Source organism: Monodelphis domestica, chromosome 5 (assembly GCF_027887165.1).
Source record: "Monodelphis domestica isolate mMonDom1 chromosome 5, mMonDom1.pri, whole genome shotgun sequence".
Lineage (NCBI taxonomy): Eukaryota > Metazoa > Chordata > Mammalia > Didelphimorphia > Didelphidae > Monodelphis > Monodelphis domestica.
The window spans coordinates 113902944-113919781 of NC_077231.1; the positions used below are offsets into that span (position 1 = coordinate 113902944).

At 38.7% G+C, this 16838-nt stretch overlaps 1 protein-coding gene across 1 annotated transcript in view; it reads right to left on the reverse strand.

The window, feature by feature from the left end:
* Window positions 1-16838, reverse strand: part of TSPAN11 (tetraspanin 11) — a 190584-nt gene that overhangs the window by 126364 nt on the left and 47382 nt on the right. The window contains exon 2 of the mRNA XM_001372627.5: window positions 10355-10449. Coding sequence (XP_001372664.4) covers window positions 10355-10441 — 87 coding nt within the window. The 5' untranslated portion in view covers window positions 10442-10449. The remainder of the gene's footprint in view (window positions 1-10354; window positions 10450-16838) is intronic.

The following is a 16838-nucleotide window of genomic DNA, read 5'->3' on the forward strand; positions in this document are numbered from 1 at the left end:
AGAGGTCTCATATCTAAAATATATAGAGAACTTTGTCAAACATATAAGAACATGACTTGTTCTCTAATAAATGGTCAAAAGATATAAGTAGACAATATTTAGATGAAGAAATCAAACCTATATATAACTATAAGAAAAATGCTCTAAACCATTATTAATTACAGAAATGCACATTAAAACAACTCTGAGATATCATATCATACTTATTAGATTAACTAAAGTGATAAAAGGACAAAATGACAAATGTCAGAGGGGGTATGGTAAAATGGAAACACTTATACTCCACTGGTGGAACTGTGAACTGATCCAACAATTCTGGAGAACCAGCTGGAATGATATTCAAAGAATTACAAATCTGTGTATACCTTTTGACCCAGCAATACCACTATTAGGTTTATTTCCTAAGGTGATCTGGGAAAAAGGAAAAGAACTTATATGTTCTAAAGCAGTGATGGTGAACCTTTGGCATGGGTGCCAAAGATGGCACATAGATCATCCATCCCCCCCCACCCCCACCCCCGGCTGAGTGCGTTACTAGAAAGGCAGAGGGATTTGGGCAGAACTGATCCCTTTCCTCTCTCCACCATGCCTGAAGACAGTTTTTTTCACATCACCTGCCTCTCTTCCCAGCAGCCCAATGGGAACACACAGGGGATAAGGTGGGCGGCTCACAGGTGACAGTGATGGAGGGGAGTGGAGTGCTTGGGCCACTCCCCTCCCCCTCTCTACACTCACTGAGGACATTTCCTACTTCATCCTCCCCTCCACCCAGCCACCCAATCAGAGCACTTTCTCCCTCCCCTGTGTGAGGTAAGAGGGTGTACCCAGCACTTGGTATGAGGGAGGGCATGGCACAGTCTCTAATTTTTGATATTTTATCATGGTTCTCTTTGTGGTGGAAATGAACTGTAAATTGAAGGGATACCCATCAATTGAGAAATAACTAAATAATTTGTGGCACTTTATTGTGATATAAGTACCTATATATACTACTTGTGCCCTAAGAAATGATGAACAAGTTAATTTGGAAATTTGGAAAAAACATGGAAAGACTTACATGAAATTATGAAGAGGGAAATAAGCAGTACCAAGAGAATATTATATACAGCAATAGAAATGTTAGAAGAATGACTTGTGTATATTCATCTCCAGAGAAAGAACTGATAAAAAGAAATAAATAAGTCATAGTTTTATATAAATACATGTATCTTTTTGTCAAATAATGACTTTTCTAATGAGGGCAGGGGAGGGAGAGAGGGAATTAACTAGATATTTTAATGTAACAAGTAAACAAATTAATTGATTAATAAAAAAAAAGACTACTGTTCCACTTCTGAGAGAAGGGGGGCGGTAATGACAGATGTTCCATATCCCCTGAGGCAGGCTTTTTTATCCTAGTTTTTATAACCTTATATTTAGAAAATAGTTTGATGGATGCATTTTGTTAAAAGTTGGTTTCCATTGTAATCCCAAAGATTTTGTTTTGTGCATTACAAACATGATTTAGAAAAGGTCTCCATAGACTTGATCAGTCTGCCAATGGGGTTAAAGATATAAAAAAAGATGTTAATTAGTCTCTTATTTTGGAAACTATGAATAGAGTTAAGACTCTAGTACAATAAGACTAGACGATAATGATGGACTACTCACTGGGATACTTATTGAAGGCTGACTCCAGGAACTACTCTGTGTTCTCAAGGCTTTGTCCTAACAAATAGAGCTTCTCCTGCTGGGGGCCATCAGTCCACAATGCCTTGACAAAGTCATGCATGGTAGCTGGGGAGACCACAGATGGTCCGTGGTGAGATGTGACTGCCCACTCTATCCCCCTTGCATAACTTCTTTCATCAATGCCCCTTACCTATGAATTGACATGATTATTGTTCCCCCTAGTCTCAAAAGAAATAATGCAAGAGCAAAACACCTCTACCCTAATTCTCCAAAACATCACCAAAAGATCAGACCCTCAAACCCAATCCCAAAAAGACTATCATGGGTTAACTTTTACTTAGGTACATAATTCCCAGCAAAACCACAGCTACAGGCCAAGCCAAAAACGTCCCCACATACAGAAGTCTATTCTCATGAAGTCAGCACACAAATCAATCATAGAGACCCAAGTGATAAGTACAAGTACATCAAGCTTCAGTATGCCTCAGTGACTTGATTACACAAATCAGTAACTCCCTAGAAGCCACCAGTCGGGATACCCTGGAGTTGTGGGCAAGCCCATGATATTATCTAAGATAGCATGGGTGACTCTGTCAAGGCGTCGTGGACTGATGGCCCCCAGCACATCCCCCTTTCTTTTTATTTTTGAGCTGAAGAGACTTCAGTTCGATTTGGACTTGCCGAATGGTGGACCCTAGGTATCGGATGAGGACTGGAAAGCAAAGAAGAATGAGAAAAAATAAGACAAGAGCAAATACACAAGCAATAAAGGTGTGGGTCAAATGACTATTGGAGATAAGTGAAGAGATGCTGTCATAGAATGAATTATCAATGGATGAGGCTGAATAAAGAGAAGTGCCAGAGTGACTGATATCCATGATTTGTCTATGTAATGTTTTGAGATCAACTGAAAACTCTGAATGGTTCCAAAGGCTTTGTCCTAACAAACAGAGCTTCTCCCCTAGTCCCTTGCTTTTGGTTTTATCTCTCATCAAGGCTTTCTTAATCTTTAAGGAACAGTTTTTCAAGTCCAGTGAAATTCATCAGTAAAAGGCCAGTTGATAGATCACTGATTGATAAGTGGTTGTCTCAAAGCTTGCCTGTCTCCTTAATGGAAAGTAGGGGAAAGATGGTCAAATGGGTTCTCCTAGGGGCAGAAGCAAGGCTGACCTGAGCAAAATGATGAAATGGATCGAGTCCTTGGTTTTCTCCTTCCTCTGCTTAGTATGTACCCCCAGTGCCATTCTTCTCTTATCCTTTTTTACTACTCTCTTACTAATAAAAACTTGGAGGGGTGGCTAGGTGGCGAAGACCAGACCTGAAGAAGGGAGGTCCAGGATTCAAATCTGGCCTCAAACACTTCCTACTTGTGTGACCCTGAGCAAGTCACTTAACCTCCACTGCCTAGTCCTTCCAGTCTGGGGTCACAGAACTGTAGTAGAAGTAAGATGTTCAGAATAAGAACATCAATAGACTTACTATATTCCAAACTCACTGGAGCATAGCTAGACTATTCATCACATTCTAGAAGAAACATTGATAAATGGGAAAATGTTCAAATGAGGGTAGGAGTCTAAAGCATAAAGAGGACTTTAAGAATGAATTAATCTGTCCCCTTTAAGCAGCAGAGCTGTAGCCCTGAGTGAGTGATTTAGTAACAGCTGGGGACAGGTTTACTAGTTGACCCATCTGGGCCAATCATTTCAGTCGCAGCCAAGTCTTTGTAACCCCATTTGGGGTTTTCTTGGTAAAGATATTTTAGTGATTTGCCATTTCCTTCTCCAGTGCATTTTACAGACGAGGAAACTAGGCAAACGGGATTAAGTGACTTGCCCAGGGTCACATGGCTAATAAATGTGATGCCAGATTTTAACTTAGGTCTTCCTGACTCCAGTGCTAATACTCCATCTACTGTACCCCTTTAAAAAATATCCCTTGAAAGAAGAAAAGGGTTATATAACTACACAAAGCTCTGGACAATAGGGCTTGATGGATGATACTGAGAGCTACTTCCATCATTTCAGACTTACGGTAAGAAGCAGAGATGTCTTAAGTGAGGAAATTAGAAACTATTCTAAATAGCAGCTAGGGGCAAGCTGTTATAGACGAGCTCTGAAAGAGGATAAAACCCTTAAAGTAGAGGAAAGATAAGCAAAGATTTAGAGAACTAGAGTTCCTATCAAGTAATATCAGCTAAAAGTTATCTAATTGTGTTTAGAGTTAGTGTTCAAGAAAATAAAAACGACCAACTGGGGTATCTTCCAGTCCACTAGAGAGGAGAAACAAGGCTGACTCCATCTGAACAATTAGAACTGCTATGACAACACACTTTTAGGCAATTACAAGGACACTTAGGAAGCAAAATATCTTAGAATGTAAAACATAGATATTGTAGTTGGAGAGTTTAAACATAGCAACTACAAAATGCCACAACAGCCTCCATGCTTCCACTACTGCTTAATCCATTTCAAATCTATAAAAAGGTATTGCTGTGCCACATAGAGTTGGAAGTATTAGGAGAAATTGGAATTTCCCTTATTTTAAATTAGTAACATCTTTTGGGTTTATGTGATTTACTTAGTCTGATTTTTTTTGACACCAATGTAGAAAAGTAAGTAATTACTTTGTGTTCCCATCTACAGGAAAAATTGCAGTCAGTACCTAACTTTTGAATGGATTCAGTTCCAAAAAACATTAAAAAATTTTTTTATTTGGCATTCAGACCACAGTTTCCCATAGAAACAATGTAATAATTGGTAATTAAGTTCCCAGCTGGCTCTTGGAAGCAAGATGTAGTTGTATCCATAGCTCTGAATATTAGAAAGGGTTCCTTCCCTTTCCTTTGCTTTTACCTTTAAATGCCCCCACTCCCCCCAAAAACCCCTTACCTTCCATTTTGGAAACAATTCTATGTATTGATTCCAAGGCAGAAGAGCAGTAAGGGCTAGGCAATGAGAGTTAAGTGACTTGCCCAGGATCACATAGCTAGGGAATATCCAAGGCCAGAGTTGAACCCAGGACTGCCCACTTCTATCCCTAGCTCTCAATCCACTACTGAGTCACCTAGCTGGCCCAGTTTCTTTACCTCTTAATGTAATGTACTGACACCTTCTTTCCTGCCTCAATAGATGGAAATTACTCAAAAACAGTTGTCAAACACTTGTTATTTGCAAAGTGCTGGGGATACAGAAATACATGAGATTCAGTTCCTGCCCTCCAGAAGCTTACAGTTCAATGTAAGTGGAAATATATTCATAAATACATATTATGCAAAGTTGAGTGTGGTAGGGGCAATGGAGAAATCTATACAAAATACTCTAAGAAAACCTGAGGAGATAGATCTCTTCATAGGGAAGGAGTGGAGAAGGGATCACCCAAAACAAGAGCTTTTGCTGAAGAGACCTGAGGCCATGTCCCAGTACATCCTATCCTTGACCAAAACTCTCCTTTAAAACAGCCCTGAGTAATCATCCTTCCTTTGCTTTGGGAGCTCTAGTGGGTGGGTGAGGCACTACATCTGAAGGCAGTTCACTCCTCTTTTGGACAAAAGGCTTTCCTTATATGGTGTTGAAAGGAGGTTCTACAACTTTCACTTTGTTCCTAGTTCTAATCCTTTCACATGACAGTCCTTCAAATAGTAGAAAGCAGTTGTCATAATTTTTCTCTTCACCTGGCTGTTTTTCCCAGCTCCCAGCTGCATGGTATGACCTCAAGCCCTTGACCATCCTCATGGCCCTCATGGGGATGCCCTGCAACTTAGTAATGGCCTTAAAATGTGGGACCCCAAACTGAATGAACACTGATGTGCGCAGACTACATGGAAACCGCTACCTACCTCTTTCTAGACATTGTCCCTCAATACAGTCAGAGACTATTGTTTCCTTTAGCTGCCACATTATTCTATTGACTAATACTGAGTTTATAATCCATTAAAGCCCACAAATCTTTTTTTGAGATGAATCATTATATAACCTGCTCTCTTCTGTCTTGTAATAATAATAGAATTTAGACAACATTTTAAGGTTTGCAAAGCATCATACGTGTTATCTTATTTGACTGTCACAACAACTCTTATTCCGCATTTTACAGATGAGGAAACTCGGGCCAATAGAGTTTAAGTACTTGACTGTAGATAGCTAGTATCTGAGGTAAGATTTGAATCCAGAACTTCTTGTCTCTAAGTCCTGCACTTTTTCCTACTGAATTGCCTAGCTGCCTTCAATTTGTGAAGATGAATTTTTTGTCCCCAAAATAAGAGTTTACGTCATCCCTAATACATGTCATTGTATCAGTTCCAGGCTATTACTTGGTCTTTAAGGGTCATTTGGATCCTGGTTCCATGATGAATTCTTCCTTTATTTTCCCTATTGCCTCAATAATGTCCTTCTCTCACTACTGTCTCTTGTTTTGTAGGGGTAGAAGCAACAAGTGATAAAGTCTTTCATGGTAGCCATTTATAATATGAGTTATTTTAATTCCAAACCATAACTAGAGTGGGACTACTGGAGGATGTCCTAAGATACTGGCATCTGGGGGGTATACATCTTTCCTGTGGTGGTCTGGAGATTGTGAGATTGTGTGTATGTGTGTATGTGTGTGTGTGTGTTGTCCTTTTGCTCTACAGCAGAGCAGCCTTGGGCTCTAGAGCAGAGATATCAAACATGCTGCTGCATCCCATAACATTACCTAGTGTTCCCAAATCGGACTGAAATGAAACTGGGAAATATAAATGTTAAACATTCAATGGAACTTAATGTTAATGTTTTAATGTTTTAATGTGCTCTTCTCTTTCCTTCCTTCCTTCCTTCCTTCCTTCCTTCCTTCCTTCCTTCCTTCCTTCCTTCCTTCCTTCCTTCCTTCCTTCCTTCCTTCCTTCCTTCCTTCCTTCCTTCCTTCCTTCCTTCCTTCCTTCCTTCCTTCCTTCCTTCCTTCCTTCCTTCCTTCCTTCCTTCCTCCCTTCCTTCCTTCCTTCCTTCCTTCCTTCCTTCCTTCCTTCCTTCCTCCCTTCCTCCCTTCCTCCCTTCCTTCCTTCCTTCCTTCCTTCCTTCCTTCCTTCCTTCCTTCCTTCCTTCCTTCCTTCCTTCCTTCCTTCCTTCCTTCCTTCCTTCCTTCCTTCCTTCCTTCCTTCCTTCCTTCCTTTCTTTCCCTTTACCTTCTGTCTTAGATTCAATACTGTGTATTAGTTCCAAGGTAAAAGAGAAGTAAGGGCTTGCTAAAAAAAGGGTTAAGTGACTTGCTCAGGGTTAAACAGCTAGGAAGTATCTGAGGCCACATTTGAACCCAGGACCTCTGGTCTCCAGGCTTGGCTCTCAATCTACCGAGGCAAATAACTGTTCCTAATATGTAATTTTCTAAGTCAATATGCAACCCAGGGATTCTTTTTTTCTATATTAAAATTTTTACTTTAATAACAAATTTCCACGTAAGTTTTCCAAAATCAATCCATATTGTCTCCCTCCATTCTTTACTCCCCTCCTCCCAGAGCTGACAAGCAATTCAATCTGAGTTATACATGTATTATCATATAAAACATATTTCCAAATTATTCATTTTTGTACGTGAATAATCTTATAAAACCCAAACACCAAATATATATGCCCAAATAAACAAGAAAAAAATCATATACTTTCATCTGCATTCCTACTCTAACAGTTCTTTCTCGGGAGGTGGATACCATTCATTTTCATAAGTCCTTCAGAATTGTCCAGGATAATTATATAGCTGTTAGCAGCAAAGTCTATCACATGTGATCATCCCACAATGTTTCAGTTGCTGAGAACACTGTTTTCCTGTTTTGACTTATTTCACTCTGCATCATTTCATGTAGGTCTTTCCAGTTCTTTCTGAATTCATCTTGTTTATCTTTCTTCATAGTACTATTGTTTTATATTCTATCACTCTTATATACTACAATTTGTTCAGCCATTCCCCAGTTGAAGGACATCCCTTTAGTTTCCAATTCTTTGCCATCACAAAATTCAGTTATATTTTTGTTCAACTAGGTCCTTTCCCATTTAAAAAACTCTGTTTGAGATACAGACCCTGTAGTGGTATTATTGGACTAAAAGGTACACAGGGACTCTTATATGTGGTTTAATGATCTGGTTTGTACTTGACTTTGATACTTATACTCTATAGTATGACCCCATTATTTTGTTCAATTCCATTCCCACAATTCTATCACTACAGTATCACTCCTTGCTATTTATTCCCAACTCTTAAGGAAGAGTGGTGAATTACTCTAGGGGCCAAATAATCTCTTTTTTTGGTGTGACTATACCTGTGATTGGGTTTTCTTCTTCACTACCACCACCATCTCCTCCTCATCTCCTCTGCCAATGATGCTTTACAATATTCTCTCCATTCCTATTCCCAACCCAGCTGAAACATTCCTACTTAAGGCTATGAGATAAAATAATCATCAATCCTTAGTGATGAAAAACCTCAGAAGTCATTTATTTCAAACCATATATAAAATATGCATCCTCTTTACAACATTCACAACTCATTATCTAGTTCTGACTTGAAGTCTTCTGGTGTTAGAAAAATCATTATCTCTACAGACATCCTATTTTAATATGGGATTAATTCCTCCTGAGTGGAATTAAAAATATTTACAAAACTTGTCCTGAAACTGCAACTCTTTTTTAGTTAGAAACATCATTGCATATAATAAGTATTAAGTCATTTAAAATACAAAAATTAACTAGTGTAATGATGGGGAGTAGGACAACAGAACCATTGGGTTGAAATGGAAATGTTGAGATCTCTACAGTTGCATGAGTCAGAAATGGTAGTTGGAAACAGAACAAGGACTTTTGGGAAATTCTCCTGAAGAGGGGGTCTTAAGTATGGAGACACAGAAGGGAGTAGAAGGAAGAGTTGTTTCTATGGGCCATTTTCAAGACACCTGTGGAGATTTCTGTCACTGACATCGAGGACTCCTGTTGAAAACTTTGCTGGTTCTGTCAAGAAACCTAATTTCTTCAGACTTTCATTCCATTAACTATTGAGAGCTCTCCCCTTTTCCTACCTCTCCTCTGTCTACGAGAAAACCTTGTACTTCAGTAATTAGTTTTATTTAGAAAGGGATTTAGGGCAACCCAGAACCCCTCTAACTTTTACCTTTTGCCCCAATCAACAATGAAATAAAATAAGCAGTCAGATAGTGAATTCAATCTCATTTATTTACATCTAGAGAGTAAGCCCATTGGCAGACTCCATCTTGTTGCCAGATTTCAAGAAGACACAAGGGGGAGGATTGTGAGTACCCCAAAGCAGTGCATATCTGAGAGACTGAGGTCCCTCATACCTCTCATTGTAGAGAAGACTTCCCTGCCTCCCTTGAGGGCTGGCACAGCCACCAAGGGGCAAGCCTTCACTGAGGGGAGATCTCCATTTTTTCTACTTCAAGTGATTCAGGGACTCCAGGAAGGAGTAGTGAGGAAAGCCATTTTCATCAACCCTTTCCTCACTGCCTTTAACCCTCATTTCTCCAACTAAGGAGTGTGAGTCCCCCAAAATTACACTTACAGATCATAGAAATTTAAGATACATAGAATAATTCTTTAATTTCCTAAGTCTTTGGTTAAAAATTAGTTGCTGAATTTAGATTAGTTTTAAGTACAAATTTTTAAGTACAAATATTTAAGTACAAATAAAGCTATCAGAATAAGAAATCATTATGAAGCTTTATCCAGTGTAATGCTGGCCTTGGAGTCAAATAAAGTCGATTTTGAGCTTCAGTTTCCCTTATGGGTTGAATTAGTTGATTTCTGAGGTTTTTTCCAAATCTGAGATATTATGATTCTATGTATTCTCCCTAAATGATCATCAGTCCAGAATTAGGGTAGGCCAAATGAATCTGGTTTTATTGTAAGCAAATAGTTATTTTAGGCAATTATTATACTAATTAATTGTTTACTGAGATAATTACTTCAGTTCTCTACTTGGTACATGTGGACACAGGTGCAAGCCATTTATAGAAATTCTGGATTTTCCTGAGACCAGCCACTTAGTGTTAAAAATGATTCCATTTCAAATCATTCAAAGCATCAGCCCTCCATTTCCATCCTACTCTGCATTAGAATGTGAATCAGGAAAAATAAATTCATTGAAAACTATGCCATGAAGTCAATATACCACATACCTCACAAAGAACTTGTGAAGGAAGGAACAGCTAGGTATCTCAGTGGATTAAGAGCCAGGACTAGAAATGAGATCCTGGGTTCAAATCTGACCTCAGATACTCCCTAGCTATATGACTCTGGGCAAGTCACTTAACCCCCATTGAGTAGTCCTTACTTCTTTTCTATCTTAAAACCAATACATAGTATTAATTCTAAGACAGAAAGTAAGGGTTTAAAAAAAAAAACAAACAACTTAGAGAATAAAAAGTTCCACCTTTTCTTAGGAATGGTATTCTTAAACATAAATCTATCATTTTAGTGAATCTTCTATCTTGATGCCGTCTTGTAGACAGACAGTCTATGTTAACCCTGGAAGTAAATTCTTTTCTTGGACAACTGCAATGACTATGAATAGTTTCTCCGAGAAGTAAAAATTTATCCATGAGTGGTCTTTCAGAGAAACACTATGAATGGTGATTCATCAACACAATAGTGACTTGAAACATTTGAAACTCAAGAAGATTGGAGAGCTCCTTTAGGTAGAAATCACTTACCCAGAAGAAGAAGTTAAATACAAAGAGTAGATACTTCAGGTAGACAGTTAACCAGTCATCTTGTTCGGCTTTGCTGAAATGGTTCATGGTAGTTCCTAAAAGAAGAAAGATACAGAGGTTGAAGAGTCCAACCAACCACAGAGAGCATGCCCACCTGTTGGATGTGCTCCCTGGCTCTGTCTCTCTGTATGTCTGTGTCTCTGTGTCTCTCTGATTTCAAGAGGCAACCCTCAAGGAAATTCTCTTTCAAGGAGTTTAAAGTGCCAGATCGCTACCTTCTACCCTGCCCCTCACCAGGAAAGAAGCAATTTCAATTCTGGCTATCAAGATTTGAACAATAAAGAGAAGACCCTGGGAACCTGGATGAGTAACCCATCCAAGGGTTGCTGCATAAGAAATATGAAGAGAACATCTACTTTCAGAATCAAAGTAGCAGGAGTTATCTTCATCATATATCTATAATACATAGATATCTTGCTAGTTTCAGCCCCCTCTTTTTATGGAAACTGTATATCCCAGGTTTGTGGTGAGTGGGGGATGTTTTGCAACTATGATTTCTGCTGTTCCAGCTAAGCAAATGTCTTTGCTAAAAGCTAACTGTGTCTAAGAGTATGAGTGTTAAAGGGAGGAACACTGGTTGGGACTTGTTAGCTCTAGTAGTAGGAGTGGCTCCTCCTAGAACCTAAGGTAGCAGCCACCTTTGGTGGACCCAATATACTAGTGTTAGGGTGAATTTGGGGAAGTAACCAATAGGAAAAGAGGCCATGTGCTGTGAGTTAACTTTTTCTCCTTATTCCACATCTCAAAAACAATTCTAAATTTCCCTTCCATTTTCTCCTACTTTGAACTAGTGTTGGAATAAGAAATGACCCTTCTCCTTATCAAGGCTAACTTCTCAACTTGGGCCCTTGATTGGATTCCTTTCTGTTTCCTCTGGGACTCTGCCCAATCAATAATTTCCTCTCTCTTCTTCAGTCTCTTCTTATTGGCCTAATTCTTTCTCCTATAGAAATATTCCCAGGTCTCCATTATATATAAAGATAAACAAAGCCCTTCACTTAATCTTATAATCCTTTTGACCTACCATTCTGTATCTCTTTAGACCCTTTCAAAGCCAAACTTTTAGAACAAGTTTTCTGTACTTATTGTCTCCAATTTCTACTAGTCATTTGCTTCTTGACCACTTTAAATCTGATTTCCAATGTAATCATTTGATTACATACCCTTTGAGCATCTACAGATAGATTTTATAACAATGCCAAAGGTAGGACATTATAAATTTTGTCTAGTCATAGTAGATCAACTAACCAGATGGCTGGAAGCATTTCCTGTGACCTAAGCCACAACAGTTTTTGTTGCTAAGGTGCTTTTAAAAGAAACTATTCCTCGCTTTGGCCTGCCAGCATGTATTGATTCAGATAGAGTGTAAACCTCAAATTTCCTTAGACTTATAAATGTTGGAAATTTCACCATTGGGATATTTCATACTTGGAAAATTTCTTACTGATTGTCTATTGGAATGGGAACCCCATTGGCATGGGAGGTTCCTTCTCTTCCCTTCTTAAGATTACTTTAGGACAGAAACCTTTTGCTGAACAATGGAAAGGACTTTGACCTATGCTTAAGCATAGAACAGGAATTTCTTTGAGTCATGATTGATTTTAGAATTGATACAATGGAGATACTTGGAATAAATCTCCACCCTATTCAGTCCTAACAGGATTGAGTAAGGGCTGCAGCCTAGATCAAAATTTAATTATTCCAATCTCTACCCTACTCAGGTTAACAGGATTTAGAAAGGGCTGTAGCAAAGGAGCAAAGATTTAATCATTTGAAAATATGACCTTCAACAGACATGTGCAAAAGCCAGAAACCTCTGGGCGGTCCTGGGTTAAGCTAGAGCCTCCATTGGCACAGGGAAATTGATGAACAGTGATTGGTAGATGTGAGGACTGAGGGGAGGCAACTTGGAGGGTTTCCTTAAAGATAGGGGGTCTGAAGACTTGAGGAGGGGGGTTGAGTAGTTGGTTGGTGTGGTTCGTGTGGGCTCTGAGAAGCTTGCGCTGAAGGAAGCTGAAGGTGGGGGCCTCTGAGACTGTTTCTCCATTTTGGTCACGTGAGTAATAGGGACTGATCTCTTTTCTTTGCCCCAGCTATCTAAGGGCTTGGGCCTTTTGGCCCAGCCTAAACAGAAGGGCTATTTAAGCCCTATTCCTTTCTCTCCTTTTTTCTCTCTCTCTATCTCTAATTACTTCCTCCTATTGTAATTAAACTCCATAAAAGATTGACGGCTGACTTAAGTTTTCATTTAGGAATTACATTGCTGATTCCTTGGCGACCTTAAATTAATATATATCAGTCTTTTAAAGTGATTCCCTTGTAACAAGAGGAAGTCATTTTACTGATTCTGTCCTAAATCAGATATATTCTTGCTTGGGGATTACTCCCAAATTTCATGTTCCATATCATCCCTAGAGCTCAGGTCAGGTTCAAAGGATGAACAAAGAACTTAAAACTATGTTTGGAAAATTATGCACTGAGACCCATTTAAAATGGCCTGAAATTCTCCCTCTGGCCCTATTTTATCTTAGAAGCAGGCGTAGAGGAGACCTACACATCTCACAATTTGAGATGCTTTTTGGACATCCACCTATACAGGCTAAACCTTTCTCCCCTGCATATACATCACTTTTAGGGGGGACATATTACTATTGCTTCCTATATATAGGAATTACAGCACAAACTGCATGAACTCCATGAATCTGGAGCTGCAGTACAAGCCGGACCACTAGACTTTTCTCTTCATGACCTGAACCCAGGAGACAAAGTGTATATTAAGAATTTCAAGCGTACTGGAGCAACTTAGCCTTCCTGGGAAGGACCATTCCAAATATTGTTAACTACTCCAACATCTATAAAGGTTGGAGAAAAGGACTCTTGGATTCATTGCTCACATGTGAAGAGAGAATCTTCTGTTGAGACTGATTGACTGTACCCTATCACATGCATTAGAGATAATAATCCATTGTCAAGTAGATGCTGTTTTTTGAGGACACATTGAATTCATGATCCCCCCCCCTTATTTTTATTATTGCTTTTCTTTTATTTTGATTAGAATATTTGATTTTTTCCCCTTTTTCCTCATTTCTTGTACTTAAGGTACATACAATTAATATTATTTTTCTGCAATAATATAAGTTATATATATATATATACTTGCTATAATATCAATGCATACCCATAAAGCTTTAAACTATGGGAACATGCCATTATTGATAAATGTTATGGGACTGTGATTAATGTTTGTGTCTGATTCTAGAAAATGGGATAAAAAACAAGGATTACAGACTTAACCTGAATAGTGCAAAAAAGAGCACACAGGAAAAATTAGTGTGAGACTCGAGGTTGCGATGCTTGACATATGTTAAGTCATAGGACTTCCTTGTTTCTACATTCTTTGTGAAGTACTCAGACAAGAACCAAAATTTGACTATCATCCTGGCTCCCTATATCCCTGAGAATGACAAAAAAATCAGACCAGGGAATGACACTTCCCTATCAAAATAGAATTCTAGTTCCTTTCCTTCTTATATTATGGCAACTTCCTGTAGTCTTGGTTGCAAATGGGTAAGTGAAATATTACTGCATTTTGTCCTACAGACTTGTGGGATAGAAACTACTTTAAATTGGACCTTTACAAGGGCCTGTTAGAAATTTATTAATCCCAAATAAGGGACTATTTTGAATTTTTTTCTTTTCTTTCCATTTTCCCCCTTTTCTTATGTTTTTGGTTGTTTTTATCTTCTTTTGATAATTAACTCATACACCCCCATAACTCAACATTGCATCCTGAGCTGAACTGGATGTTTTTTTAACACCCACTTCAGGGGATTGTATTTTAACAAAATCCAAGATTTTGATTTTTTGTTTGAGAAAGATCTTCAAGGAAGAAGCTTACTAACACCTAAATCCAGAGAATGAACTGTTACAGAAAGATGCCAGAAAACCTACACTACATCAAGAAGATCCAGAATGAACTTTGGGTGTGGTTGATTAAACTGAAATTTGATTGAACATTTATTTGTAAATGTACACTTTTATGCCAAGGGGACTGCCCCTAATTTGACTTTCTGTCAACGCACCTAGCAAAACATTGGTTTTGCTTTCTTTCTTTTCTATTCCTCCATAACTACTGTAATTTCTTCTTAGAAAAAGATAATTATGTTAAATGATCAATGGGGAGACTAGTCTCCCAATGGTCATCAGGGGGGATTGTGAATCTTAAAAATTACGCAGACTGTACTTTAGAAGATTTGATTTAGCTATTTCCTTATTGTAACAATGGAGATACTTGGTCTAACAGAACCAGGAATGTCTTGGGAACTTTATATTACTCCACCCATACTTTAGGGGAAGATAAAGTTGTAAACTCCTGATTGAATAATGAAGATACTTAACTCATACCTTATAGTGAAGCTAGGACTTTAAGCCAAGTCTATTTTTAGATCTAATACAAAAAGGTGTTAAGTACCTATAAAGGTTAAATTAATTACAAAAAGGTCAAGTAACTCACAAAAGGCAAGCTTAACAAAGAAGTGTGAAGTACTTAAAAGATATAATCTAACCAGAGAAGGTGAGAACTAAAGAGTGGCGAGAACTAAAGAATGGGCAGTCCTGAAAAAGGCATCTACTGTGATTGGTAGACTTAAATATTTAGAGGAGGTGACATAAGAGAAAATTCTCTTTAAAAGGAGGCTAAAAGTCAGTTCAGGATGTTCGGAACTCAGTTCAGGAGATTGAGTTCAGTGGAGTACTGGAGCTTCCTTGGAGACGGTCTTGTGGTGAGTGATAAGACTGACTCCCTTTCCCTTAGACTCAGGAAGGCCACTTTGGCCAAGGCCTTTAACTACTTCCTGGATCAGCCTGAGCCAAAGCAGTTTAAATTAACTCTCTCTCTCTCTCTCTCTCTCTGTCTCTCTCTGTCTCTCTCTCTCTCTGTCTCTCTCTCTCTCTCTCTCTCTCTCTGTCTGTCTCTCTGTCTCTCTCTCTCTCTGTCTCTCTCTCTCTCCCTCTCTCTCTCTCTCTCTCTCTCTCTCTCTCTCTCTCTCTCTCTCTCTCTCAATTCCTTCTCTCTATATTAATTAAAATCTCCATAATTTCCAGCTGACTTGGGTATTTTATTATTTGGGAATCATCCCTGGCAACAAATTAAATAGATTTTAAGTCACAAAGCTAAAATTATCCTTACACTTCTTAGTCTGTCCCTAAGAGTTCAGACCCTCTTTACCACTTGCTTGGTCTATTGCAATCATCTTCTGTCTAGTATCCTTACTTCCAGATCTTCTTTCCCAAACCCATCCTTTGTATGACTGCCAAATTGATATTCCTAATGCACAGATCTGCCCCTTTCACTCCCCCAGTTTAAAAGTCTTTGGTGGCCCCCTATTTCCTCTAGCATAAAATACAAATCTCCTAGCATATAAAGTCCTTTGTTAACTGGCCTCGACTTTCCTTTCCAGATTTTTTTCACATTACTTGATTTGATGCACCATATGTTCCAGTCAAACTGGCATACTAGCTCTTTTCTGAACTTGACATTCCACCTCCTACCTCTGTGTCTTTGCCTCATGCCTAGAAAGTACACTCTTTGGATCTATATCACTTAAAATTCCTAGCTTCCTTAGAGGTTTAATGCTAGTGGCACTCTATTGGAAAACTTTTCTGATTCTCCTCACTATTATTGGTGCTTCTTCCTAGCTCAAATTGTTTTGCCCTTGTTTCTATACATGTTTTATTATGCTTCTCTCTCTCTACACCATAGAATATAAGCTTTTTTTGAATCCAAGGACCATTTTGTATGCCTCTGTGCCTGGATCAGATCTAGGCACTTCATAAATGTTTACTGAGCTGATTATAGCATCACTGCTGTAATGGTGGAAATGTTGACATTATAGATGGTGCACTTGAAAAATCCAACAAAAACAGGCTGGCTTTGCCTCAGATAATTCTGCCTGAGAACAAGTTGTGAGCAGGTCCTTAAGAACGATTGCCTTCCAATGTGTTTTTAAGTTAAAACAAACAAAATATCCAGAAATATATAACCCCAACACACCTGTAAGGGTCCATCATCGCTCAGATTCAGGTGTGGTGAATCTCCATAACCCATTTTCCTTTCTCTCTGTCTCCTTACCTCCCTCGCCTATGACCAATGGCTTTATTGTATTTTCATGTTTTTTTTTTTACTTCAACATCCTGTCTCTCTGAACCCTGGACTCAGGCCATTCCACAATGAGTTATTCCTAAATTTAGCATAGCTCTGACTTGTATTTCACTTGCATCAGCCAGTAGAGAAAGAGAAAAAGTCTTTATCACTTGGAGATGTGTATTTTCAGACCTTCCAAAGATAATTTAAGACTTTTAAGTCTCTCTGTCTTTGTCTCTTGTACCCCTCCTTACCCCTCCCTTCTGGTCCAATTTTCCCCTA